This window comes from Dendropsophus ebraccatus, chromosome 5 (assembly GCF_027789765.1).
Source record: "Dendropsophus ebraccatus isolate aDenEbr1 chromosome 5, aDenEbr1.pat, whole genome shotgun sequence".
NCBI classification, from domain to species: Eukaryota; Metazoa; Chordata; class Amphibia; order Anura; family Hylidae; genus Dendropsophus; species Dendropsophus ebraccatus.
The window spans coordinates 131,277,244-131,305,109 of NC_091458.1; the positions used below are offsets into that span (position 1 = coordinate 131,277,244).

The following is a 27,866-nucleotide window of genomic DNA, read 5'->3' on the forward strand; positions in this document are numbered from 1 at the left end:
ACTAAGAGGGTGCAGTATGTCCGCCACTAAACTGCTTTACAGGGTGACTGTCAGTATTTATTTAGCTTGTTTTTATTATAGGCCTGTATTTGCTGTTGTAGGAGGGATGGGCTTCAGGAAGTGATTCCAGGAATGTGCACTGTGTGAAGTTACACTGCCAGCAGCCTATAAGTTACAGTGTCAGCAATGTTAAGAGGACAGTGACTGAGGGATCTCCTATCTGTCCCAATAAGTTCCCTGATAGATCATGGACTGGGTGGTCATACCTACAGATACCAGCCCTACCGATAACTATTCTAGTGTACCTGGAGTTTATAGCTTTGGAAGTATTCTTTAAGCTGCCAGGGTGTGTTTAATATGGGAACCTATAAACATACAGGATGTGGGCAATAAGTAAACATCATTTGCAAAGCTGTGCCAAAGTACAATCGACCATGTCCTCCCAATAACAGCCAGGTGACTAAACCCCGACACCATGACACAAGCAAATCACAACAAGAAGAGGGAGGGAGGGTGTTGGCAGCTTCCTACTTCAACAGCTGCTTCAAAGCCAACTGAGGATCAAAGCTCCAGACGCCTTCCTAAACAGATGGCAGATTCCCACTCTCAGCTAATGCGCCCCAAGATTTTCTGCCCAGGTACCAGAATCTTCTAGAAGGGTGAGTCCACCTGCAACAAAAGGGGAGAGTCAGGAGTAAACCATAACACCCTTACACTTTAACATAGAAAAAAAAGGGGGAGGTGTGTGCGATCCATTTTATTAAAACGGGGGCCCTTTCAAAATGAGTGGTACGTGCAGGTTCTTAATCGTTTAAAAACACACTAAAACAGTATAAATGAACTTTGTTGGTGGTATAAGGTAATGGATCAGCTTCCCTTAAAGGAGATCTCTGGAGAGCAGGAAAGATCCATGGGGATAACCCATTTAAGTTGATCACAGGGTGCTCAACCATTGTTATGGCAGCCTGAGCCTGTACAGTGGTCCCACAAAAACATAACCACTCATACTTCTCTATAGAGGGCAAAATAAGGTTCTTAAAGGAGTTAAAGAGACTTTGTCAGCAGGTCTATGCTGTCCTATGTAAGGTTAGCATAAACTAGTCACAGAGAAGCTGAACAGAATGATGTATCACTTACATTGTTCTGTGCAGCTGATCCAGAGATATCCTCCTGAATAACATGGACAATAAGTACTCCTCTCCATTATGTGCATGAGCCCAGTAGTCCTGGATATTCATGAGAAGCAGAAAACTTCACCCACCAGCTGCTGATTGGCAGTTATCTATCCCTGCTGTGTATAGGCAGTCAGCTCTCAATCAGCAGCTGGAGGGCTGGAGGGGGAGGGGTGTGGCAAGAATCCTATTCTCCTGCATATTAGGAGAACGGCTGAACAGAATAATGTTAGTAATACACCGATCTGTTCAGCATTTCTGTCACTAGTTTATGCTGCCTCATTTAAGGTGGAATACACAGAGTGACAGATTCCCTTTAGGGTTCTAAAAAGGTGAAGAGAAAGAAACAAAGCAAAAAGGTAAAAATGAACATTGGCTTTAGAGAAATAAAATGGTCATTTCATTTTAAACAACATTTGCTAACATATCAGGGGAGATTTATCAAACGTGGTGTAAAGTAAAACTGGCTCAGTTGCCCCTAGCAACCAACCAGATTCCACCTTTCATTTTTTAAAGAATTTGTGAGGAATGAAAGGTGGAATCTGATTGGTTGTTAGGGGCAACTAAGCCAGTTCTACTTTTCACCAGTTTGCCATGGAGATGGCATGAAAAGCGTTTTTTAGATCTACGTTTATGAGGAACAATTCTTTTTCTAGCAAGAATCTGAATTCTGTCATATTTTCCATTCTGAACATTTTTCGTTTTATGAATTTGTTTAGTGGTCTGACATTTAAGTCTTACTGACCCAATTGGTTTCATGGCTGGGAAAAAATGACTTTTCCTGTTCTTCTGGCCTGGATCTGCCTTTGAGATCTTTCCTCTCTGCAATGCTATCTCTAACACTTGGTATAATCTTTCGTCTGACCAAAAGTGAGGTTAGTGTTGTTGAAAGGACAACATCAATAACAGTAGCTGTAGACCTTTATTACACAGTTTGCCAAGAGTTTAAATATGGAATGAATGGAGAAAGTTCTTTTTGTAGAGTGTATTCTCTGAAAACCTCCCCTGTGGGTGTAGCTTGTTCCTCTGGAATACAGTTTTCTCACCTGTCCCTGACTTTAGTCATGGGTCTGTCCATGAGACCTATAAGACCGACCTTCTGTAGGAAAGGGTCTTTTAATGTGGTGTGGCTAGGCCAATATAATTTCTTAGGACCAAGTCATCCTCCTTGCTTGATGTGGTTCTGAATACCAGTTGCGCAAAATCCCTCCCGTCAGATGAATCTGCTATGGCCCATCTTTGGTAAAACAGCTTGCTAGGTGTTGCCCTGCTTGCCACTCCCACTCTGCTCATTTGTAGGTCACTTCGCTGGCCCCTCTCGGATGTGACAGATGACCGACCGAGCTACCATGTCACAATCCCAGTCTACTTCCTCGAGAGGGGAAAATGTAAGCGAAGTAAATGCTTTATAGGGTGCCTTCACACCTACCGGATTTTACACTGCCAATTCGCTACGAAATCCGCTGCGGATCCAGTGTCATTCAACCTTATTGACAATACACACGATTAACATCCCGCAATGAGTATGTAAATTAACCCCCCGGCGGCCGGAGCGCAACACTGACAGCAGCCAGAGCATACTGACAGAGGCACCCATCCTCCTGCACAGACCGATCATGCAGGCTCTTCTACGATGTGCTGCTGCTGCCGGCCACGGCTCTCCTCATGGCTTGGGACGCTGCACGTCTCACAGTCACTTTCTTTCCTCAAACGAGAACTCTTTTTATTAAAGACAACCCTCTCCTTTGGGTCTTACTCTGAATGGTCTCTGGACTCTGCTCTCTTCTTTGAATGTGGGATGTCCTCTGTAGAAGATGTCTTTGTGTCTGCACTGTAGGGACTGTAGATGGACTATGGGAGGTGCCTCAGATATCTATCAGCTAATGTTGAGTGGCTGCTTCCCTGAAAGCCATTGGTGGTATAGGTGGTGGGGCTTTTCTTACAGGCTGTACCAGTAAAATGCAGATCTCATGGATGAATGCAGTAGATATGTACTGCATTGATTTCTATGTAAAATCTAATGACTGCTCATAAAAGTACCCTAGGGGGACTGAAAAAGTGAGGCGGCGGGGAAGTTTTTTAAAAATATCAAAAATTCCCTTCAACAAAAATTTTAATCGGTCCCTTCTTCCCATTTGTTAAATAAAAAAGTAAAAACAAATATAAAAATATTTGGTCACTTTGTGCGCAAATATCTTAACTGTAAAATTGTTATCTTAACTGCATGGCGAGTATGATTTTTGTCATATCATATGCCACAAAAATGGAATAAAACGCAGATCTACTCAACATGGTACCAATACAAATTACAGATACTGCAGTGAAAGGAAAAAAAAAAAAAAGCGCCCAAACACCTTCACAGACAAAAAAACGTTATAGGGGTCAGAATTTTTTATATTTCTTTAATAGTAGTAAAACATTATGGAAACTATACAAACTGGGTATTGTTGTGACTGGACCAACCTGAGCAATAAAGGGTACTTGTCAACTTCAGTGCACAGTGAACAAGATAAATACGAACACCCCCTTGCAAACTTGCAATTTTTTTTATTCTTTTTTTTTTTTGCCAGTACTCCTCATAGTAATTTGTAGGATGTTGTTACAAAGCAGTATATATGGCTCCGTAGATAGAAAAATAACAATTATGACTCTTAGGGTGGGTTCATACTGAGGAATTCTCGCGGATAATATTCGCAGAATTCCGTCGGCTGTCCGCGCGCACGGCTCCATAGACATGTCTCTTCTTTCAACGGATAGCGGAATCTGCCGGCCCATAGAATGGTGTCTATGGAGCCGACGGAAAGGCGTGCGAACAGCTGACGGAATTCCGCTGATATTATCTGCGAGAATTCCGTAGTGTGAACCCACCCTTAGAAGGAGAGGAGTAAAAAAAATGAAGATACTAAGTTGAAATTTCTTGGGTCGTCAAAGGGTTAATAGCCCATTTGCAGTAAATTACAACAGCCTCAAAACAACAACAACAAAAAATCTGTTGGTGTGAGCATACCCTTGAAGACCATGAGGCTGGATTGACATTTGGTTTGTCACACAACAGCTGCTTCACGTGCATCATTTAGTCATAGTCGGAGGATGTGTGGAGCGCAGCTTGTTACAATCACAGTCATAGTCGGTTCCTGTTATGATGGGTGGAGTCAGGTGAACATGGTTAGGTCCAGACAAAAAAGTGTTAGAACAACATGAGCAAAGGAAAGACAATAGTGCTAGCAGGATAACTGGTTTATCTAGCTCTCCACAGAGGAGTGTCTTGAGGAAAAGTCGGAGCCTTCGGCTGCAGTGTTTGTGTCTCTCCGGTAAGTGTGTTTTGGTTATCTCTATTTTTTTGTTTTTAATTCTTTACATTTACGATACATGTGGAAGGATGGGAATAATGTGGTCTTATCTTGTCTCCTATCCTTTATGTATATACCATTTTTGAGCCGCCTTTTCGGCTGTTTTTATGTTCACGCACAGTTTTCAGCCATTTTTTGCTTTTTGTCCATCTTTTCAGTCATTTCCAGCTCAAAAACAAAAGTTTGCGAACATAGGCGTAGTTTTATGTGTTCTGCCTTGCTGTGGGTCTGCAACCGGACAACTTACCGGTCTGGACTATTGGTGGAATATTGATAAGACGTTAGGAGATAATATAAGAAAACTTTTGTATTAAATCTGCGTAAATAAAATGATCAAAAGTGAAAGTATGTTTTAGATACAGCCACATATACTCTATAGGGCGTTGGTTATAGAGACTATTAAAATGAGTTTAGCTCTCTAGGCTGTTATATGCAGACAGGACTTTATCAAGCCTCTAATCTGTATCCGGAGCCGCTACCTCTCACATCTCCTGATCTCTTTATATTGACACGTGATCATTATAAAGGAATGCATTTCTATAGGACTCTAGGGCTTAAACACATTCTGATGTATACTTGAATTCCAAGCACCTGAACAATCTAAAAAGTTTGAAACTGAAGTTATAAATATGTTAATTGGATTTGTTTCCCAGGGGGTAAAGCTGTGTTCACACTGGTTTGTACTTTATGATAGCCATATACATTACGGGTGTGTTCACATGTACAGGATCCACAGCAGATTTGATGCTGCGTTCAGTTATTTAGATGAAATCTGCGGCGGATCCGCACCATCAAATCAGCTGCAATACGGTATGTGTGAAGGTACCCTAAGGCTAGGTTCACACTATGTAAAAATGGTGGCTGTTATTGCGCAATAACAATTGGTATTAAAAACAGCCAGTCATTTTTATATGGTGTGAACCTAGCCTTAAAGGGTTTATCCAGCGAAAATCATTTTCAGAAAGTTATATTTGTAATTAACTGCTACTTAATAATCTCAAGTCTTCCCATACTTAATAGCTACTGTATGTCATGCAGGAGGTGGTGTATTCTTTCCAGTCTGACACAGTGCTCTCTGCTGACATCTCTGGCCGAGACAGAGCAGGAAAGGTTTTCTAGGGGGATTTTCTACTGCTCTGGACAGTTCCTGTCTCATGCACAGGTGGCAGCAGAGAGCACTGTGTCAGACTGGAAAGAATACACCACCTCCTGCAGGGCATACAGCAGCTGATATGTATGAGAAGACTTGAGATATTTAAATAGAAGTAAATTACAAATCTATATAACTTTCTGACACCAGTTGATTTGAAAGAAAAAGATTTTCACTGTATAACCCCTTTATTTTTTAGGCCATATATGTCGCCTAAAGATGAGCATGTGTCGGATTGCTCAGCATTTAAAGGGGTTATCCAGCGCTACAAAAACATGGCCACTTTCCCCCTACTGTTGTCTCCAGATTGGGTGGGGTTTTGAAACTCTGTTCCATTGAAATAGATGGAGCTTAATTGGAAACTGCACCTGAACTGGAGACAACAGTAGGGGGAAAAGTGGCCATGTTTTTGTAGCGCTGGATAACCCCTTTAAATACCAGTGGCTGATGAAGCCACATACATCCCTAGTAAGTCCTGGAAAATTTGGATACAACCATTGGCTGTATCCATATTTTCCAGGACTCCCTAGAGCTGCATCCAATCTGACTAGAGCATGCTTGAGTCACAATCATCTCTATTGTTCGCATACACCTTTGCCTGGACTGAAAAGCATCGTCAAAGTGCAAACAGATTCCATAAAAAATATACTGTGCAGTAAATGTTTTTACGATAGGAGTCAAGAGGTGACGTAGCCAACTGTATGACATACGGTTCCATGGATGTGTATGTGAAAGAGTCTTTATGAGCACAGCCATAACCTACTGTATTATTTTCACACTGTTCTTCAGGCTATGTTCACACACTATAAAACGGGGGTAGGTAAATGTGGCTCTCCAGCTGTTGCAAAACTATAACTCCCATCATGCCTGGACAGCCAAAGCTTTAGCTCCAGGCATGATGGGAGTTGTAGTTTTGCAACAGGAGGAGAGCCAAGGTTTCCTACCCCTGATCTAAGGCCTCAACCTCACAGCAGTTTTTCTTCTGGGACCTTAGAAATTGGGATTATTTTTTTATTATATTGTTTTTATTTGTAGTGATGTCGTGGAGAAACCATCTGTATGACTTCAGTGATGTATCTGTTTTTGTGGATCTGCAACAACAGATGGGATAATAAATGACTGCAAGGCAACCCGTTAAGTGTAACTATCATTCTTTGCTGGCAACAGGATATGCTGTCAAAATCCTATCGCCACGCTCCCTGTGCAGGCGAATGCCGGAGAAGGAATTCTTCAGGCAGCACCGTTGTATACAATGCTGTTAGTTATGCTGCTGGAAGAATTCCATCTTTGGAATACAGAGTATCTTGCCATTAACACGATACGTGCCACAACCCCCACCGTGAAAAAATAGGACATGTCGTAGTGCCAATCACCAAACAAATTCTGCCCCCTTACCGCAGCAGAAATGGCAGGAGCGCAAAAGACAACTACTCCCAGTGTCAGTCAACATGTGAGTGGGCCGACACAGGGGGAGTAGTAGGTGAGTAGTTGTCTTCTGCGCTCCTATCATCTCTGCTGCCGGGCGGCAGGGGGGGCTGCACTTTGGGGGATCCATGCCGCGATCCTTCTCCGGTCACTGCAGTGTGGGTCGTGGCACGGATCGTGTGAATAAGACCTTACAGTAAACATGGATGGCACCGGAAAGTTAAAAACCAAACCAATGACTTCTTTTGCTGTTCTACAAAAATTTATAAATGAAATAATTTTTTTTAGTTATCATGCTGTAAAACAAAGCTATACTTACCTGTAACCAGGTCCAGTCTCCTGAAGGCAGCTTTTAAAACCCCTATTACACAGGCCAATCAGCACTCTCATGCTCCTCATTCCCCACTCGCTGCCAGCGCTATTACACATGCACTGACAGCTACCCAGTAAGAGCGGGGAGCTGTAGGAGGGGCTCTAAAGATCGCCCAGAGGCCATAGGAAATTGCGGCAGTCTGCTGCTGCCGCTCCTGTTACACGGAGCGACGGCCAGCAGACCGTCGTTATCATTTAAAAAATGTTCAACATGTTGAAAGATATGGATCAGCCGACATTGTGCATGCCGGCTGATTGTTGCCTTTTAACAGTAGCTATTATACCAAGTGATTATTGGCCGAATATAAGCGTTAATTGCTTGGTAAAATAGGGCTTTTAGTCTTGTGCTGGTTAAAAAAAAAGAGACTAAACACAAAGTCCGGCCAGTACAGAGAGTCACGGCTCAATGTGTCCATCAATCACATGACTGCCTTCTCTCTGTGAGCGCTCAGGTGGCCTGGGATACACAGGACTTCCTGAGTTTAGACTCTTTGAAATAAAAAGTCAAAATGATAACTAAAAAATAATATAATGAATGTATATGGCAAACTTGCTTTATATCACATCTACTGCTGATTTAGATTTTGGAAGTTATAACCACAGTGACACTTTAAGTTTCAGATCCGCAGCCAATAAGGTACCTTACTATTATTTACCTTCACTTTTCTTTTTTTTTTACTAGAAATCTAAAGAATGAAGCCACCATCCAGGAACTTTTCCAATAAGCATGAGCCTCTCCCATGCCAGAGACCTGACAACACATCGTTCACTCAGCAGAGACTTCCCGCCTGGCAGCCTTTCCTCTCCGCCAGTATAATCCTGCCACTCTTCTTCTTTATAGGATTATCTTTTATAGGAATTGGTATTGGATTATATTATTCGTCAAACAGCATAAAAGAATCTGAAGTAAGTGTTCCATATAACATCCTTTTCCAGCACCCTCCAGACTCAAATTCACTCCGTTTAGTTAGTTCCCCACCTAAAGAACTTTTATTTTACCCTTAAAAAAATGAAAATAAAGAAATATAAATAGGGAAACTGAGATTTCCCCTTGTAATTTAAAGGGGATCTGTCAGTTCTATATCACACCCTTCTCCTTCTCCCACTACTCTTTTCCATGTGTGATTAATGTACAGGGCCTGGTTTAAAGGACATGTGCCATGAAAAACTTTTTCCCAGTAATTGAAGCACATTACAAAGTTATATAACTCTGTAATATGCTTCAATCATCTATCTGCCTCCCTTCCCTGTCTTTTCCCCCCTCCACCCCCCACCAGGAAGTGTCCTGACTCACACAGACCTAATTACTGTCGTCACCGTCATCAAGCTCTTCTCTCAGCTCCTTCTCCTGTTACACTAGCCTCCCCCCTCCCCTGCCTTGTCAGGTGACTCAGCTTGCTCAGCTCCCATTGGCTTAACAACTGCAAGCCATCACTTAGACTGGGGAGGGGGGGCTGGTGTAACAGGAACTAGACCAGCCCTCCTGCTGATGACTCACAAGAAGGAGCTGCCTGGTGACGGTGACGACAGTAATTAGGTCTCTGTGAGTTAGGGCCCTATTCCACCGGACAATTATCGTTCAGATTATCGTTAAATCGTTCGAATCTAAACGATAATTGTTCGGTTGAAATGCATTGAATTGAATTAACGATTAACGACCGAACGAGAAATCGTTGATCGCTTTATAAGACCTGGACCTATTTTTATCGTTGCTCGTTCGCAAAACGTTCGCAAATCGTTCGCATTGAATAAGACATTGTTCGGTCGTTTGCAATAGATACGAACGCAATAGCGAATAAATAGCGAAGAAAAACTATCGCAATTACGTTCATAAGTAACGATTATCGTTCCATGGAAATGAGTGAAGGTTTTCAGGTCTTTCGCTATAGCGGTCATTTGAGATCGTTAATCATTAACGATTATGCGAACGATAATCGTCCGGTGGAATAGGGCCCTTAGGACACTTCCTGGTGGGGGGTGGAGGGGGGAAAGACAGGGAAGGGAGGCAGATAGGTGATTGAAGCATATTACAGAGTTATATAACTTTGTAATGTGCTTCAATTACTGGGAAAAAGTTTTTCATGGCACTTGTCCTTTAAGGCATGGATCGCTGTATCTCAATCACTGAAGGAGGGAGGAGACCTGCATGCTGGGGCTTGGTTACGACTCTGTGACACTTGAGCTCTAAGCATGATATAGAGCTGTTTTTATTTTTGCTAAGTGTCCGTATCAAAAGTACAAAAAATGTCTAGTGTGAACAAAGTCTCTTATACACTGTGTGTGTCAATGATCCGCACAGGTGATGTGCACTCTCAGACTCCCAGGCTGCCACTAGCCCGTACATATGCAATAATATCGGATATAAAGGTGCTGGAGTGCCGTATAAATACGTACAATACTGTTTATGATTCCTTATATTTTCAGAAATAAAGGAGAGGTAGACTCACGTTTCAGTTGCTGAATTTTATCTGTTTTATTTCAGAAATTTTCGCATGGTGAATCCATACCGGTAGCTAGTGGGCTCTCTCGGGTGTGCATAGAACGGAGTGGGCGTTTTTGCTAAGGCTGAGTTCACACTGCGTTTTTGCAATTCGTTTTTTGCGAAAAACGGATGAAAAAAAGGATGCATTTGTATGCATCTGTTTTTCCATTGACCTCTATTATAAAAAAAAAAAAAAAAAAAGGATCAATACGGATCCTTTCTTTTTTTAACGGACACAAAAGTTGTGTCAACACTACTTTTGTGTCCGTTAAAAAAAGGATGCTTTTTGATAGTTTTTTTTTTTTTGTTATAATGGAAGTTAATGGAAAAACGGATAGATACAAATGCATCCTTTTTTTTTTTTTTTTTTGCAAACACCATGGACTAGCATGTACAGCTATCCATTAATATATAATCAGACTGAATAGTAAGCGACAATGCTGATATCCTGCGCAGCTTAGACAACAATTTATATGTTATATATTCTTCACTATGCATCCTCCATAGGAATACCATATTTTCCGGCGTATTTGATGATTTTTTAACCCCGAAAAATCTTCTTAGATTATGGGTATGGTCGCCCCATACGGTGGGGGAGCTAAAAAATGGCCGCATCCCCACTGTATGGGGCGAACACTATATAACTCACCTGGGGCCCGTTTCCGGCGCAGGCAGTGTGACGTACACTGCCTGCGCAGGGAATCCCCGAAGCTCTCCCGAACATCAGAGAAGCTCGGCTGCTAGGAGAGCTTCGGGAGAATGACAGAGGCTCCAGAAGTTTCCTTAGCCTCTGTCATTCTCCTGAAGCTCTCTCGGCAGCCGAGCGTCTCCGAGCTTCTCTGATGAGACGCTTGGCTGCTCAGGAGAGCTTTGGGAAATCCCAGCGCAGGCAGTGTACATCACACTGCCTGCACCGGGAACGGGACAGGAGACGCGCGGATGTTGGGAACGGGTCCCAGGTGAGTTAACTGTTTGTTTGTTTTTTAATTTAGCTCCAGTTACCCCCAGCCTGACCGCAGCAGGGCTGCGATTGGGCAGGGGTTAACATTTTCCGGCATATAAGGCGAACCCCTGACAATCTTCTTAGAAGTCAGGGGTCGTCTTATACGCCCCGTCGCCTTATACGCCGGGAAATACGGTACACTGGGCACTAAGAAAGTGGTGCACATGGTATTCCTGTGAAGGACTTAGGGCCAGTTCACATGGAGTAAAACAGGCGAAATTCCACGATGGAACTGTGGGAGGGTCTCCTCTCTCCACTCAAAGAATTTACATGTCAATTTTAAAAGTCTTTTGAAAGCTTGGGTATGTTTTAAAAAAAACCTTCTTTTTTCAGTATGATTACACAGGAGCAGTATCAGGAGAACCCTGTTCTGACTGTGCCGCTAATGCCTCCAGACCCTGCTATTGTAGCATTAATTTTAACATAACAGAATTCTTTCAGGTAAGTTCCACACTGCTACATCCCTTTACAATATATGAGCCTGATAAACACATATGAACTTTACGGTTATAATCTATGTCTAGCTGATGCTACCTGTAGATATACTGTTCTGGACTGGTATAAATAGTTTTGATTGGATTGATATATGTATTATTTTAATGTAAAACTAGGAGGGATCCAAATTGGGTTGCACTGGCTCTCTAAGTCTTTATTGGACAGTATATTAAAATGAAAATGATGTACATAGCTGGCGTTGTATAGTGGGTTCGCTATCTCTGATTTCTCCAACAATACATAAACACTATAGAAGAGATTTATCAAATATGGTGTAAAGTGAAACTGGCTCAGTTGCCCCTAGCAGATTCCACCTTTCATTTTCCAAAGAGTCTGTGAGGAATGAAAAGTGGAATCTGATTGGTTGCTAGGGGCAACTGAGCCAGTTTTACTTTACACCATGTTTGATAAATCTCCCCCTATAAGCCCACATTCATATAAAGTATTATTTCAATAAATAATGGACGTTGTTTGCAACACCGGCTGCTATTTATTGAAATATCAAATTACATTGTTTTCTATGGAATCCCCGACGGAGTATATACACTCCGGCTGGGATTCCATGTGGCTACACAGAAAACTTACATGTCAATTTTGTGCGGCCACTATTCATTGAAAAACAGCCACACAAAATTGACTTTGCAGTTCTTGTAAAGGGTGGCTCCAGCCGTACTTTACATTTGTCTGCAATGATAATTGGAAAGTGGATACGCCCAAATGCACACTCATTCTAATTCAAAAGAATTGCAGTACTGGCTGGGATGAGCTTTACAGACAGTGGCCGTTCTGTGACAAGGCCGTGTCATAGAACGGCCACTGTTATGCCATGTGTGAACATGGCCTAAGGCTGTTCTCACACAGTAATTTTGCTCAGTATTTTTCAACCAAAACCAGGAAAACACAGAAAGGCTATGTACACACGCTGTTGAAATTGAGTGAATGGCCGTTAACTACAGTTATTTTAAAACAACGGCCATTGTTTTGAAATAACAGCCGTTATTTGCCGTTAAATGATGGCCATCCATTAAATTTCAACAGTGTGTGAACATAGCCTTTCTGTGTTTACAAATCACTCCTAGTTTTCGCGAAAAAATACTGAACAAAAATACTGTGTGGGAACATAGCCTTAATTGGTATTTGAAATATGTCAGCGTGCTGTCAAAACAGGAATCTGGTGTAGAGCTGGATTTCCTTTAAAGCTTCAAAGCATACCTGCCCATAGGAATTTTTACTCAATGGACGTGTAGTCGCTCCTGCCGCCAGATGATCCGGTAACCATGGATGTGACCACGCTGGGTGGGTTCTGTGCTTGAGCCCGATTCTAATTCAATAAGGCTCATGAATGGAACTCAAACAGCATGGTTGAATGCATAGTTATGACTGCTTGAAGATTCCTAATGACAGGTGCGTTTTAATGGACTAAATGTAGTCTAAATGTTCTGTTCATCTTCCGAATGTATGCACTTCCTGTGCGGGACTGAGTGTATAAACACTGAATATTGTGCGCATGTTAAATAATTTCTACAGTTATAGAATTAATACTGAAGTATGATGAAGGCGGGCAGAAACAAGATGGACATTAGCAACATGTTTATTCTTTTTGGCAAAAATATTAATATCTGATATACCTAAAAAAGATTACAATATTTTTGATTTCCTTGAATTACTACCGGATATAGTTTTGTGTAATAAGTCAAGTCATTCTGACTCTTCCTCTTTTGCTTAGGACCGTATTACATGGGCCGACCACTTTAGTAAACAAGCACAATCTGCTAGATCGTCGCTCCTTCACTGAGCCTGTTACATGGCTCGATTATCGTGCAGGAGATCGCTAGCGGTGTCTGTGCAGCCTTTGCTGTATATAGTAAAAGATAAACTGTATTCATTAAATCTGTACACTCTACACACAGTGGGGGAGATTTATCAAACATGGTGTGAAGTGAAACTGGCCCAGTTGCCCCTAGCAACCAATCAGATTCCACTTTTCATTCATCAGACTCTTTGGAAAATGAAAGGTGGAATCTGATTGGTTGCCGGGGGCAACTGAGCCAGTTTCACTTTACACCATGTTTGATAAATCTCACCCAGTGTCGTCTTGGATTCTCCACACTCCCTGCAGTCACAGGCCAATCAGCCAATCAGTGGCGACAGCGGTCCCGTCCCGGCCATTGAGACACAAGACACAATCGACAAATGATTTTTGCCATCGGTTGATCGTAGTCTTTTACTACACGGAACGATCATTTGCCGAATCGGCCTTATTCGGGGTATTATCGTTTCATGTATTAGAGCCCATAACTTTACACTTCTAGCATTGCATTGCAATCCTTGGTGAATTTGTTGGGATCCAAGAATTTTAGTAACTTTCCGCTGCCTCCATTCCATGTTATGTGAGTTCATATTACAAGTTTCTCTATGTACATTTATGTTTCTTAAATCATCTATTCTAGGGACCTGTTTTTATGTACTATGAATTATCGAACTTCTATCAGAACAACTATCGGTATATGATCTCTAGGGATGATACACAGCTAAGCGGAGGTCTTAATAATCTAAAGGTAGGTACAGATCTATCAATCAAAACTGGTGCGACAGCAAGAAGCCACTTGGGAACCACCATGATGACTTGTGGTGATAGGTTCCAGTCATGCAACAAAACACAATAATCACAAAACAAGAGTCCGTGGAGCCTCGGTTGCGAGTCTCAAAACACGGGAATATCCAGATATCTCTAGCCTGTTGCCACGGGGTGCCTCCATTATGGGGAGAGCACCACACCACCCTGATAAATAGCCCCTCATGTCCCACTCTGTTGCGAGTATTTGAACATAAATAGAGAAACAACAGGGTGGCCCCTTTTTGTCAATGAAACGGCTGTCTGTGGATGGAGGCCTGCCTTGGCCGGCCCTTGTCATCATCGCAATACTCGCACCTTGAGTTAGACATTGAAAAAAAGGGGCCACCCTGTTGTTTGCCTATTTATGTTCCAATACTCGCAGCCGAGTGGGACTTAAGGGGCTATCTATCAGGGTGGTGTGGTGCTCTCCCTATCATGGAGGCACCCCATGGCAACAGGCTAGGGATATCTGGCTATTCCCGTGTTTTGAGACTCGCAACCTAGGCTCCACGGACTCTTGTTTTGCCTATCGCAGTCGTGGCAACCAATAGACTGTTCTGTATACCACAAATACCCTAATGATGGAACTTTTTGAACAACATGAATATTATGGTAGTCATGGTGTGGTTAGGTAATATTTTTTTTCTTCCATAATTGTGGCAACAGTCAAGATATGACCACAGCGTATGAATGTACTATTAAAGGGAAATATGTCTGTCTTATGCAGAACTCAACCTTTCCCCTCTTTTGTTACTGTAGAATCCTGCCAATGAGTGTGCTCCATATAGAGTGAATTCTGAACAGAAGCCGATTGCTCCGTGTGGTGCTGTTGCAAACAGCATGTTTAATGGTAAGGGTTATGCAATCCAGCTAGAGCAGATTGAAATAATGTTTTGTGTATTCAGTATAAAAATCTTTCCCATTCTAAAATATCTAAACTAACATCAATAGTTTATAGAGATGACTTCTAGGTAATTGACCTGTTACTAGTTTTTAGATGGAAGAAACTATATTTTTAGACCATGTGCAGAGTAAGGCTATGTTCACACAGTGAGTGTCAAACAATGGCTGCTATATTATTATTTTGGCCGATATTGTATTATCAGCTGTAGGAACATTATTTTCCACTCATTAATACGCTGGCCGTATGACTGTGAATGAAAATCAATTAACCATTGACTTTTATTCACACTATGGCTGGCAGGACAACCGCACAGTGTGTGAACGGTCTATTTTTCTATGGCCGTTGTACGTGAAGGATGCTCGGGTCTGTCCAAACCCGATTGTGCGGCAATTGATTACCGGTGGCTGAAGAAGTTGGATGCAGCCCTAGGAAAACGTGGATACAGTCTATGGTAATGATACTGCTGTAAAGTGGTCTAGTACGCTGTTACACAGTTTATGAACATTCCCAATGTAATATACTCTCCACATTAGTCTGTCTACTAGGTGAATTGGATGAGAGCCTACACACAACTGCCTGTTTTATTTAGAATTTTTGGAGTGAACTGATGTGTTTGAGTGCGGAGTATGCTAGTTGTAGTGATAGTACCCCTTTTAATTATGAGCGTTAGAGATGAAGCGCTTTACTTAGTTATTACTGTAAATTCACTCAATATCTCTGCAATCCGCTCATCAGCCAGCTGCCTTGTAAGGGCCAGATCACACGGAGCAAAAGCAGTGGAATTCCGCCTGCTTCAATTCTCCCACAGTGTGTCTATGGGCGGGCTTGTGCACCTCTGCTTCCGCGGCTTTTCGTTTAAAGAATTGAGAAGCCAATTCTTTTAGTAGCCGAAGAGGAGACAGCCCTAACTGACTGATGCTCCTCCCTGGGTGCTGGGAAAAGCTGGATCCAGTCCTGGGAAACCTGGAGAAGTTTTCCAGGACTGGATCCAGCTCTTCCCTGCACCCGGGGAGGAGCGGCAGTGAGTTATAAGGCATCAGGCTATATTTCATGTAATAAATGCTATACCAGATAAAAAAAATTATAGAAAATTCAGACCAGCAATCCTGCTTCTTTTCTTCAGATACTATTACACTCTTTTACAATAAGAATGGAAAGTCTACTGTAGTCCCATTAAATGGAACAGGGATATCCTGGTGGACCGATTACAACATTAAATTTCAAAACCCAACGAACGGCAATCTGACCTTGGCCCAAATCTTAGAAGGTAACTATCAAATATGTTTTACTTGTAATAGTCAATCTACTTCATTGTTTTTGGGAAGTACTGGGGGAACATCGGTCCTCTTGGTGAGAAGAGAAGGGAAAAAAAGGGCGAGAGGCGGCACCTCGTGTGATACCGTTTGTGATGGTAATGAGGGTGAGGACAAGTGATTCAAGGCTCACCTTTTAGCCACTTGGGCTTGATGCATATCACCCCTTGTATGGGGTACTCAAAGGTTTCCAATGGTGATACTGTATTGTATACTGGAGCTGCAGGCTAGTCCTAAGGTAGGCTCTCCGGGATGCTCCCAAAATGGGGCCCGTGGGAAGGGTGCATAAAGAGAAAACGAAAAAGGTGCCAAAAAGTCCTTCTGGGGACCAGCGCTGCTCCAGAGAATTCACAGCCACGAGGTAGATGAAAGTAATGTTTGTTTATTGCAAAGGCACAGGTATAACGCGTTTCAGAAGCAGCAGCTTCCTTCATCAGAAATTGTGCATACAGAGCAGAGACAATCAGTGGGGTTATAAAGGGTACATTTTGGATAAAAAAACCCCACAAAAACATGCAAAAGGGCGCCAAACCCGTCCCCTCATGTTGCTAGGCGGCGATGGTAAACACATGTAAACACATGTGAAGAGTGGGACAATATCAGACACAAAGTAGTTTCAATACATAAATATAAACAGTAACATTTAGATAGAACTAATAGTAAGACTATGGTAGAGTGCAAAATTCAGCGATCGCTATAGTTGCAGGCTGTAACAGAAAGATGCATGCTGTAACAGAATAATACTATGAAGCTCCGGCTCACGTGGGGGCACGCTGGCCAATCAGGGAGGAGGTGTGGCGCTATTGGGCCAATGGGAGTGCGGACAACAAACTGGAAGCTCCGGTCTGAATCCCCACGTAGCTGTCGTGTAGTACAGCGTCTGATGGTGATTTGAGCGATCCTTTGAGTGAATGATCGGGTAGTAGATTGCCAGCGATCGTGGAGTGTATACCGCATTGGAAAGGATTAGTTAAATGCGGAGGTAAAACACAGGACGAAGAATAACACAATATTGGACAACCTGTGCATTGGAAAGGATTGGTTAGATACGGAGGTAAAACACAGGACAAAGAAAAACATAATATTGGACATCATGTGCATGGTAAATAGAAAAAATAGTACATAAAAATAATAAGAATAAATAAATAGATATGCGTAGGGGTAAATACATATGATGAAATAATGAGCAAAGCTGAAATGTATATGTGTAGATAATATGTATAAAGTACATATGATGAATTAATGAACAAACATAAAATGTATATGTGTAGATAATCTGTATAAAATACATATGCTGAATTAATGAACATGAGATGTATAAGTGTAGAAAACCAGTATAAAAAAAATATATATTTTAAAAACAATTAAAAATGCATACGGAGAGAACATAGGATAATCATTATATAATGAACAAAATGGTGGGACAAGATCGAAAAATATAAAAGGTATGTGGATGTATATGTCCATACATGTGGAAAATGGAATAAATCCATATAAATTGATGTTGAATAGGAATGGATGCAGAGGATCTATGACAGGGGGGTGGGCTCATAGGTGCATCCAGGACTAAGGGAAGGTACAGTCAGTGGTGGATAGACTAAGGGAGTGGGAGTCAGTAGACCTTCTCAATATATTCGTTAAGCCCTTTTGGTACCAAAGTTTTTAGTTTGAAATTCCAGAAATTTTCCCTTTTTCGCAGCATTTGGAAACGTTGGCCACCCGTGGGGATTTGTTCGATTGGTGTGACGCGGAAAGGGCAGAAGCTTGATTCGGTGGATTCAGTCGCATGCCTGGAGACACTATGTAGAGTGAACCCTTTTTCCACATTCGCTCTATGTTGGTTCATCCGGGTACGGAGACTGCGAGTTGTACGGCCGATACATTGTACCCCACAGCGACACTCTAGTAGATATATAACGTATGAGGATCCACAGTTAAGGAAGGATTTGATGGGATAGGACTCGCCTGTGGTGTGGGACTTGAAATGAGTGGTTCTATGGGTGATGTTCAGACAGCATTTGCAGGCTTTTGTTCCGCACCTAAAACTGCCCAGTAGTGGGGGTAGGAAGGGGGTAGTTGTGCTTACACTTGTATTGGTTGGTTTGTTCTTTCTTAGTTTGCTTGGGGCGAGGATATTCTTCAAGGAACAGGCTCTCCTAAAAGTGACCAGAGGTCTAAGAGGTACTGTGTCACAGAGAAAGAGATCCTGTCTGAGGATGTTCCAGTGTTTATTTAGGATATTCCTGATGGCCTTATGATCTGAAGTGTAGGTGGTAATAAAGTTCAGGCCGAATTCTGATGGATTATCCTTGTTGGATTTGCCTGGTTGGAGACATTGTTTCTGGCTTAAAGTCTCGGCTCTCATGGCTGACTGTTTCACTAGGGAGGGTGATTATTATGATTATCCTATGTTCTCTCCGTATGCATTTTTAATTGTTTTTAAAATATATATTTTTTTATACTGGTTTTCTACACTTATACATCTCATGTTTGTTCATTAATTCATCATATGTATTTTATACAGATTATCTACACATATACATTTTATGTTTGTTCATTAACTCATCATATGTTCTTTATACATATTATCTACACATATACATTTCAGCTTTGCTCATTATTTCATCATATGTATTTACCCCTACGCATATCTATCTATTTATTTATTCTTATTATTTTTATGTACTATTTTTTCTATTTACCATGCACATGATGTCCAATATTATGTTTTTCTTTGTCCTGTGTTTTACCTCCGTATCTAACCAATCCTTTCCAATGCACAGGTTGTCCAATATTGTGTTTTTCTTCGTCCTGTGTTTTACCTCCGCATTTAACTAATCCTTTCCAATGCGGTATACACTCCACGATCGCTGGCAATCTACTACCCGATCATTCACTCAAAGGATCGCTCAAATCACCATCAGACGCTGTACTACACGACAGCTACATGGGGATTCAGACCGGAGCTTCCAGTTTGTTGTCCGCAGGGCCGTCTTAGCAGCATTATGGGCCCCTGGGCAGAGGTGCGAATTGGGCCCCCCCCAACCGCCGCCATCAAATCCCCCCCCATCTTTGCATATAGTGCCCCCCATAGTAGCCAATTCCCCCATATAGTGCCCCCCATAGTAGCCAATTCCCCCATATAGTGCCCCCCATAGTAGCCAGTACCCCCATAGTAGCCAGTGCCCCCCATAGTAGCCAGTACCCCTATAGTAACCAGTGCCCCCCATAGTAGCCAGTACCCCTATAGTAGCCAGTGCCCCCCATAGTAGCCAGTGCCCCCCAAAACAACAAACCAGTTACTCACCCGTCCGGCGGCCCCAGCAGCTCCTCTCCCGGCAGCGCGCCACTCCCGACATCCTCCGGGCACAGGCAGCGGGGTACAGAGAGACTGCCTGTGCCGGAAGTGTCCGGCTGCACGACACATCCAGGACACAGGCAGCGTCTCTGTACCCCGCTGTCTGTGCCCGGAGGATGACGGGAGCGCGCTGCCGGGAGAGGAGCTGCTGGGGCCGCCGGACGGGTGAGTTCCTGGACTGCCGGCCCCTTCTATCGCCACTTAGCTAAGCCGATCAGAAGCCCAGGAAAGTGCTGCTCATTGCACTTTCCTGGGCTTCTGATCGGCTGTCAGCTGAGAAGCGATAGAAGGGGCGGGCGGGGCGGGCGGGGCGGGCGGAGGGGGTGGCTCAGGGCCGCTCACTATGCATATGCATAGTGAGCGGCAATACAGGGGGCAGGCGGGACGGCTTCCTTGCGGTGCTCAGCACTGCTTGGAAGCAGTCTTCGCTTTATAAGACGCACTTAGTTTTATAAGTGCGTCTTATAAAGCAAAAAATACAGGTGTGTCCCAGAGGGCAGGGGCTCCCTAGGACGCAAGGGCCCCCGGGCAGCCGCCTACCCTGCCCAATGGGTAAGACGGCCCTGGTTGTCCGCACTCCTATTGGCCCAATAGCGCCACACCTCCTCCCTGATTGGCCAGCGTGCCCCCACGTGACCCGTTCCAGCTCCGTGAGCCGGAGCTTCATAGTATTATTCTGTTACAGCATGCATCTTTCTGTTACAGCCTGCAACTATAGCGATCGCTAAATTTTGCACTCTACCATAGTCTTACTATTAGTTCTATCTAAATGTTACTGTTTATATTTATATATAATATGTATATATTTATATATATATATATATATATATATGTGTATTGAAACTACTTTGTGTCTGATATTGTCCCACTCTTCACATGTGTTTACATGTGTTTACCATCGCCGGCTAGCAACATGAGGGGGGCGGGTTTGGCGCCCTTTTGCATGTTTTTGTGGGGGTTTTTTTCTGATGAAGGAAGCTGCTGATTCTGAAACGCGTTATACCTGTGCCTTTGCAATAAACAAACATTACTTGAAATATTTAGTTCTGTGGAGGGTTGGTGTCTGAAAGTGATCCCAGAACAGTACATATATATATAATATATATATATATATATAAAAGAAATAAATAGGTATGTTGTCAACATATACCATAGAGTTAGACTTTTAGGCACCAAATGGTCCCCGCTAGCCTTTGGTGCCCTTGAGCACTGCATGCTGGTAACCTCCCATAAGGCCTGTTATCATTTTGGAGGTGCTTTGACACAGTTATCTTGTCATCACACTTAGTTCCTTCCCATACATTTTGTGCTTCCAACACCTAAACTGAAAGGACTGGCTGTTTACTTGCTGCCAAATATATTCCACAAAGACCCTTTTATGTACTTCATACATCAGTAATTTTATTGTTCTGGTGTAAACAGGTTATTATGTGGCATGCCTCCGGATGATGTTTTAGCGGCGGGACGGCCGGTCACTTGCTAGATGAAAGTGTGACGCAACTCCTTGGGGTGGATGGCCGAGATACAGACGGACCTTAAGGGTTTTGTCACGTAACTCCAGTGCCTGGTGGGCACACAGGTGTGATGGCACGCCTGCTTTTGTAATGTAAGGCAGGTTGTACCCTTCTCCCCTGTGGTCGGTGTCCTGTCGGGTTGCTGCAGGGTCCCTTGGGACTATGTCACAGGTGTCCAGAGTGGTATAGTAACCCTCCCGAATAGTGGTAGGACCCGCCACCCACAGAAAGGGAAAATGTCCCAAGGTTGCGGTGTAGTGCTGTGCAGGTGGTAGTGAGTAATCACACTCAGGTGATAACGTTGACATGGTTCACTAGTTGTTAATGTGCAGCAGGTAATACAACGAGTCTTGAATACACTTGATACAGTTCCAATAAATACATGAATATAGAACCACCAGATCTGTGTGATAAGTGCTGAGTAGGATGTAGTAGAGTTTAAAAGGTTGCACTGAGGTAGCGTAGTAGACAGGAGGGTGTCGTGAGAGTCTCAACCCAAGCAGTAATGTTCTCTCCCGGGAGGTTGGAGTGCATAGAAGAATACTTGAAGAAGAAACATCCTGAGCCTGTGTTTTGACCTTTCCTAGTCTTTACACCTTCTGATGCCCACTAGCTTTGGCTGAACTGTACTGATGGGTGACACAGGCCCCAGACCCTGTTACCTGGGTTGAGCGGAATGGTTAGGATTTCCTAAATACACCCGTGTTGCAAGATGGAGTTCATAGACTTTACGTAACTTTGCTCCACTCAGATCAGTTCCTAGCTCTTTAGCTCTCTTATGGATACTGTCCTGCACTGTAGTTACTCCTTGTCCTCGGCATGGGTTGAGGTTATCTGTTGGCTAGTCCTCTCTTGAAGGACTTAACAGTGCATCACACAGCGTGTGTGGTGCTTCAAGAAAAAGGTTTGCCAGAGGGCTCTGTTCTGCGTCCTACCCATGTGGGGTACTAACTAAGATCAACTTGTAGAGGGGACCTGGCAGAGGGCCAGGGCCCAGGTAGTTCCACGGTGGAGAGCTATCTGAGCTCCGTCCTTTCTCCACTAAAGCTTGGCTAAAACTCCTCCTCCACCCAAGGGACTAATTTCCTAACCAGCGTGTAAGATGCGCTGTGGTTGGGTGGAAAGGGTGCAATAGAGAAGAGGGGGAAAGAAAGAGAGAATAGGATAGAAGAAAGGAGTGATCCTACTGGATAACAGAATCTGGTGCATACACACACAAATAACCCTTAAGATACTTCAGCTGTGCAACTTCTGGACCTTGGTTATACTATACAGCAACATCTAGTGGTCATTTTGGCAATACTACAGTTACCACAAGACCACTAACACGTACAGACTTTTACAAGGGGTGTAAGGAATAGCAACCCCCGCAGTGGGACGCCACAATTATAAATGAGCATATCCAAATCAATTACCTCTTCTATCTATGATTTGGTGCCTTTTTACCCTTATTTTAGGAACATCCAAACCCATAAACTGGCAAAATGGAACGTACAACCTGTCTGAATCGGGATTTAAAAATGAAGACTTTATTGTGTGGATGAGAGCGGCAGCGTTGCCCACATTTCGGAAATTGTACAGGAAAATTGCAAGTGGAGAATTTGCGGATGGTCTACCTGTTGGAGAATATCAACTAAGAATTGAATACAGTATCCTTTTCCTATTTTATTTTCACCTTGGTAACAAACATGGGGGGAGATTTATCAAACATGGTGTAAAATGGAACTGGCTCAGTTGCCCCTAGCAACCAATCAGATTCCTCCTTTCATTCCTCACAGACTCTTTGGAAAAAGAAAGGTGGAATCTGGTTGCTAGGGGCAACTGGGCCAGTTTCATTTTACACTATGTTTGATAAATCTCCCCCATGGTGTTTTTACACAGACAGATTTTTGAAGCCAGATTTGAAAAGAAGAGAAATTTCAGTCTTTCTTTAATGAATTGTTCTCTGTTTATAGTCTGTTCCTGGCTTTGGCTTTAAAAATCTGTCAGATAAATCCGTCTGTGTAAACACGCCCTTAGGGTTAGCTAGGGACTGGTGTTAATATGTAAGGATATCTCAGGAGATAGAAGGGAAATAAATTGCTGGGTATGTGGGTTCTGAATACTTACCCCCCAGTTTTCTGCATTGTCATTCGTTTCATCCCAGCTCAGCAGTATCCATACATTTTATTATAGCATTTGAGTCATGTGATCCCCTGTCTGAAAACCAAATGCCTTAATATGTCAAGCTCTTGTTTCTGGCCAAGTTCATGTTCTAAGGCATCATGGGAAATGGAATCAAGATGGCAGACAACCCATGCATACCACATACACTAATGCGGTTCAGGGAAGAAACAGAGTGCTGCACATCACACCTATGGCTGATACTAGTGCCGCTAGGCTAAATAAAAAACACATCAGAATTTTGTGTATGAATTGATCAAGCCACCTGAGTGCACATGGTTTTAATCCCTCCTGTTTTTTCCCATTCTGTTTGCTGCAGCTATGGTGAGTGTAATTCCTTATCCAGACTTGTGCTGCTTGGGGGCGACCTTCTCCGCCGGCGGTGCTGGCCGGGTTCTGGTGTGGTGTTTTTGGGTCTGGTCCTGTGGCATGGGGGTCGCAGGGCCGTCCCATGGCCCCCGTTCCCTGACTGTGCACGCCTGCGGGGTTGGTGGCCACTGACTGGCACGGTGTGGACTTAGTGTAGGGACCCATGTGTATCAGATACTGGCACGAGGTACATGGGGTAGTATGGCTTGATCAATTCATACACAAAATTCTGATGTGTTTTTTATTTAGCCTAGCGGCACTAGTATCAGCCATAGGTGTGATGTGCAGCACTCTGTTTCTTCCCTGAACCACACCACATACACTAATGTTTGCAGGAAGTTCACTCAACTCTACCCCTTGTTAATATGACTTATAATTTTTAACAACAACAGTTACATTTTGCTGATAAATGATTCGGGGTATATGTTGTCCTATGAAAAAAGCTTGATGCTATGAATTGATCCCCTACCAATCTCATATTGATAGCCTAAAACTGCCTTTAGGATAGGCTATGTGCACAAAACATTCTTTTTCCTGTGTATTTTAGGATGAACGCCATTATAAGGTATCGTAATTATCAAAATACAGCTTTTATACATCGTCCACATGACAGCACCACATGGAGGATGTCACCCTTGACCTAACAGGAACAGGAAATACAGAGAGAGGTTAAAAGGGCACTTCCCCAATCCCACCTCAGTGTTTTTCCTGTTCCTGTCAGGATCAAAAGGAATACAGAAGTTACCTGTGATCCTTCCCGGTCACGGGTCGGGACGTTAGCCTCAGGTGGTGGTCCGGGGTGTTCCTCTGTTCCCCTCCAAGGTCCGGTCACGGCTCAGTGAGGGGTCCCTTGTGGATCCCTCGTGGTCCCAGTCTCCCTGCGGCGCTCAAAGCGGGTTGATGCAGGGAGACGATCCAGATTGCCGCTTCCCCTCGCACGCTGCGGCGCGCCTGGGCCTACGCGCGCGGCGGATGTGACGTGCGGATGACGTCAGACGCCGGCGCACGCGTCCCGCATGGATTGCCGGGAGTACGGCATGACGTCTTTGGGCGCCAAATTCAAAACGCCTATGGAGGCGGACCGGAAGTTCGGCGGTAGCACCAGGTGACGCCAAGTTCAATCGGACCCAGCAGTATTTAATGGTGAGATGTCCAGTCCAGCTCTCTCTCTCTCTCTCCTTGCCACCATGGATTCTCCTGCTGCTATAGGAGAGGCTGCTGAGTCTACTGCTACTGCCGGCTCCGTGAGTTAACCCCTTGGGGTCTCTTTTACATAGGAAGCAATCCTTTTATGCTGATTCCTTCCCTATAATTGTGTTTTTGGCTCTCTGCTTTCTCTTAGGGAGAAAAAGAGACACAAAAGAAACCAAAAAGTAGAAGATGTGTGGGCTGTAATGATAAGATACCTGATGATTATGCAAGACAACTGTGTAAAGTGTGCTACAATAAGCTGCATCCCTCCTCACGTGTATCCATCTCAGAGGAACTGCGCAAGGTTATCCGTCAGGAGATCAAATCTATATCTAAAACAAACCCCTCTACTTCTACTTCAGCTTCTGCTACCCCTCCCCCTGCTCCTCCACCCAAGAAGCGCAGATATGTTATATCAGATTCTGAGTCTGAACAAGAGAAGGAAGCTTCTGAGGAGGGTGAAATTCCTATTGATTCCACTCCTAAGGAGTCTGGGAAGTTTTACTTCTCCTCTGAGGATTCAGAAACCCTAATTAGAGCCATAAGAAGCGTTATGGGTATTGATGATTCTGAACAGCCTGTATCTATTCAGGATACTATGTTCGGAGGTCTTAAACCCAAGAAAAAGAAAGTTTTTCCTATTCACGAAAATATCAAAGATCTTATTAAAACTGAATGGAAGGAGCCTGAAAAAAGGCTGTTTATACCTAAAGAATTCAGTAACAGATTAAATTTTGATGAAAAGGATACTGCAACATGGGCCAATATCCCTAAAGTAGACTTTCAAGTATCCAAGATATTAAAAAAGACAATGCTTCCTTTTGAAGATGCCTCTCAGCTAAAAGATGCAATGGATAGGAAAATGGAGGGACTACTAAGAAAATCCTGGGAAGCCTCCGCAGCCATGATTAATCCTAACATAGCTGCTACAAATGTGTCTAGGGCGCTCTTCATATGGTTGGAGCAGTTAGAGGGCCACCTGGGAGGTACTACCTCGAGGGAGGAGATCCTTAAATCTATTCCTATGCTGAAATTGGCAACAAGTTTTCTGGCAGATGCGTCTGCCGAATCAGTCAGAATTGCCGCAAAATCAGCTGCCCTCTCTAATGCAACCAGAAGGGCCCTTTGGTTAAAGAATTGGCAGGGTGATGCAACGTCTAAAATAAAACTATGTCAAATTCCTTTTGAAGGTGATCTCCTCTTCGGCTCTTTCCTTGAAGAGATCTTGGATAAGGCGGCTGATAAGAAAAAGGATTTCCCTACACCCAAACAAGAGAAAGGTAAGAAACCTTTTCGTCACTATACACAGTACACCCACAGAAGGGACGAGTTTAAAGGTAAAGGCAAAGGAGGAAGATGGGCCTACCCAAAAGGAGGACGTGGCAGGGGATTCCTCCTTAATCCCTCTACTGAGGGAAAAAACAAGTGACAGCTCCAGAGTGGGGGGAAGGCTATCCTTATTCCACCGTCAATGGGAGAAGATAACAAACAACCAGTTCATCTTAAACATCCTGAAAAGTGGGTACTTAATAGACTTCTCCTCCCTTCCCCCCCAAAAATTCTGTATAACCCACTTCAAATCAAAACTAATGATGGATCGTGTGATGAAGGGGGTTCGGGATCTGCTACTATTAGGGGCAATCATCCCTGTTCCCCAGAAGGAAATCGGTTTGGGTCATTACTCAACCCTTTTCCTAGTCCCAAAACCCAATGGGACTTACAGGACAATAATCAATCTCAAGCCTCTAAACCGATCTATCAAACACAAGAAATTCAAGATGGAGACAGTGAAAACTACTTCCCCTCATACATCAGGGGGCATCACTAGCAACCTTAGACTTGAAAGATGCTTACTTCCATATACCCATTCACCCTGCGCATCAGAAATACCTCAGATTCGCAGTTCAGACACAGCATCAACTAGTACACTATCAATTTCAAGCCCTACCGTTCGGAATCTCATCAGCCCCATGGCTATTCACAAAGATTATGTTGGAAGTAGTAGCCTATCTAAGGAAACAAGAGATAACTATTGTTCCATATCTGGACGATCTCCTGTTAATCGCTCCATCTCCATCTATCCTTTCTATACAGATTCAGATAACTATTTCTATCCTACAGGATCTCGGCTGGATAATAAACCTGGACAAATCAGATTTAACACCAGCCTGCAGGAAGAGATTCCTGGGAATGATCCTGGATTCAAACCTGCAGAAAACTTTCCTGCCTCAAGACAAGGTGAATTTGTTAATGACAAACATTGCCTCCTTCAGGAAGAAAAAATCCACCACAATCCGGAAGGCCATGTCGCTCTTGGGTTCTATGACCGCTACCATCCCAGCAGTACCTTGGTGCCAACACCATGTTCGCATCCTACAGGGCGATATACTTCATGTGTGGAACAGATCCCCCTTAACATTGGACAAACGGATGACGATTTCACAAAAAGTGAAGATTTCGCTCCTCTGGTGGCTGAAGGAGTCCAATCTACAGAAAGGTTGCCCTTGGATTCTGGATCCAGTAGTCACGGTGACCACGGATGCCAGCCAATCAGGTTGGGGTGCTCACATTCAGGGCTTTCACTTTCAGGGTCGTTGGTCGGAAGAAATCAGTGCCCAGTCCTCCAACTTTCGAGAACTGGCTGCAGTCTGGGAGTCTCTGAAAATGGCGGAATACCTGCTCCTCAACAACCATATAAAGGTCTATTCGGACAACTCGACGGTGGTAGCATATCTTCGCCACCAAGGAGGGACAAGATGCAAACTTCTGCAGCTGCTATCCAGAAAAATCTTCTCTTGGGCAGAAGGCAAGGTGAGATCTATCTCAGCAGTCCATCTAAGGGGAGTGGACAACAAACTGGCAGACTTTTTAAGTCGCAAAATAATACACCCTGGGGAATGGGAACTCAGTTCCCAGATCTTCTATCAACTTGCAGACAGATGGGGTTTTCCACAGGTGGACCTGTTCGCCTCAAGATCCAACAGGAAG

General features: G+C 43.5%; 1 protein-coding gene across 2 annotated transcripts in view; it reads left to right on the forward strand.

Annotated features, from left to right (window-relative positions):
• The first annotated feature begins 484 nt into the window (after positions 1-484).
• Positions 485-27,866, forward strand: part of LOC138793036 (cell cycle control protein 50B-like) — a 30,914-nt gene continuing 3,532 nt past the window's right edge. Inside the window, exons 1-7 of one of the 2 annotated variants that reach the window (XM_069971295.1) lie at positions 485-659; positions 8,152-8,375; positions 11,288-11,395; positions 13,900-14,007; positions 14,826-14,916; positions 16,094-16,237; positions 22,613-22,804. In XM_069971295.1, coding sequence (XP_069827396.1) covers positions 8,163-8,375; positions 11,288-11,395; positions 13,900-14,007; positions 14,826-14,916; positions 16,094-16,237; positions 22,613-22,804 — 856 coding nt within the window. In that variant the 5' untranslated portion in view covers positions 485-659; positions 8,152-8,162. Of the gene's footprint in view, positions 660-6,715; positions 6,813-8,151; positions 8,376-11,287; positions 11,396-13,899; positions 14,008-14,825; positions 14,917-16,093; positions 16,238-22,612; positions 22,805-27,866 lie in introns of those variants that run through there. The other variant, XM_069971296.1, reaches the window with a different exon arrangement.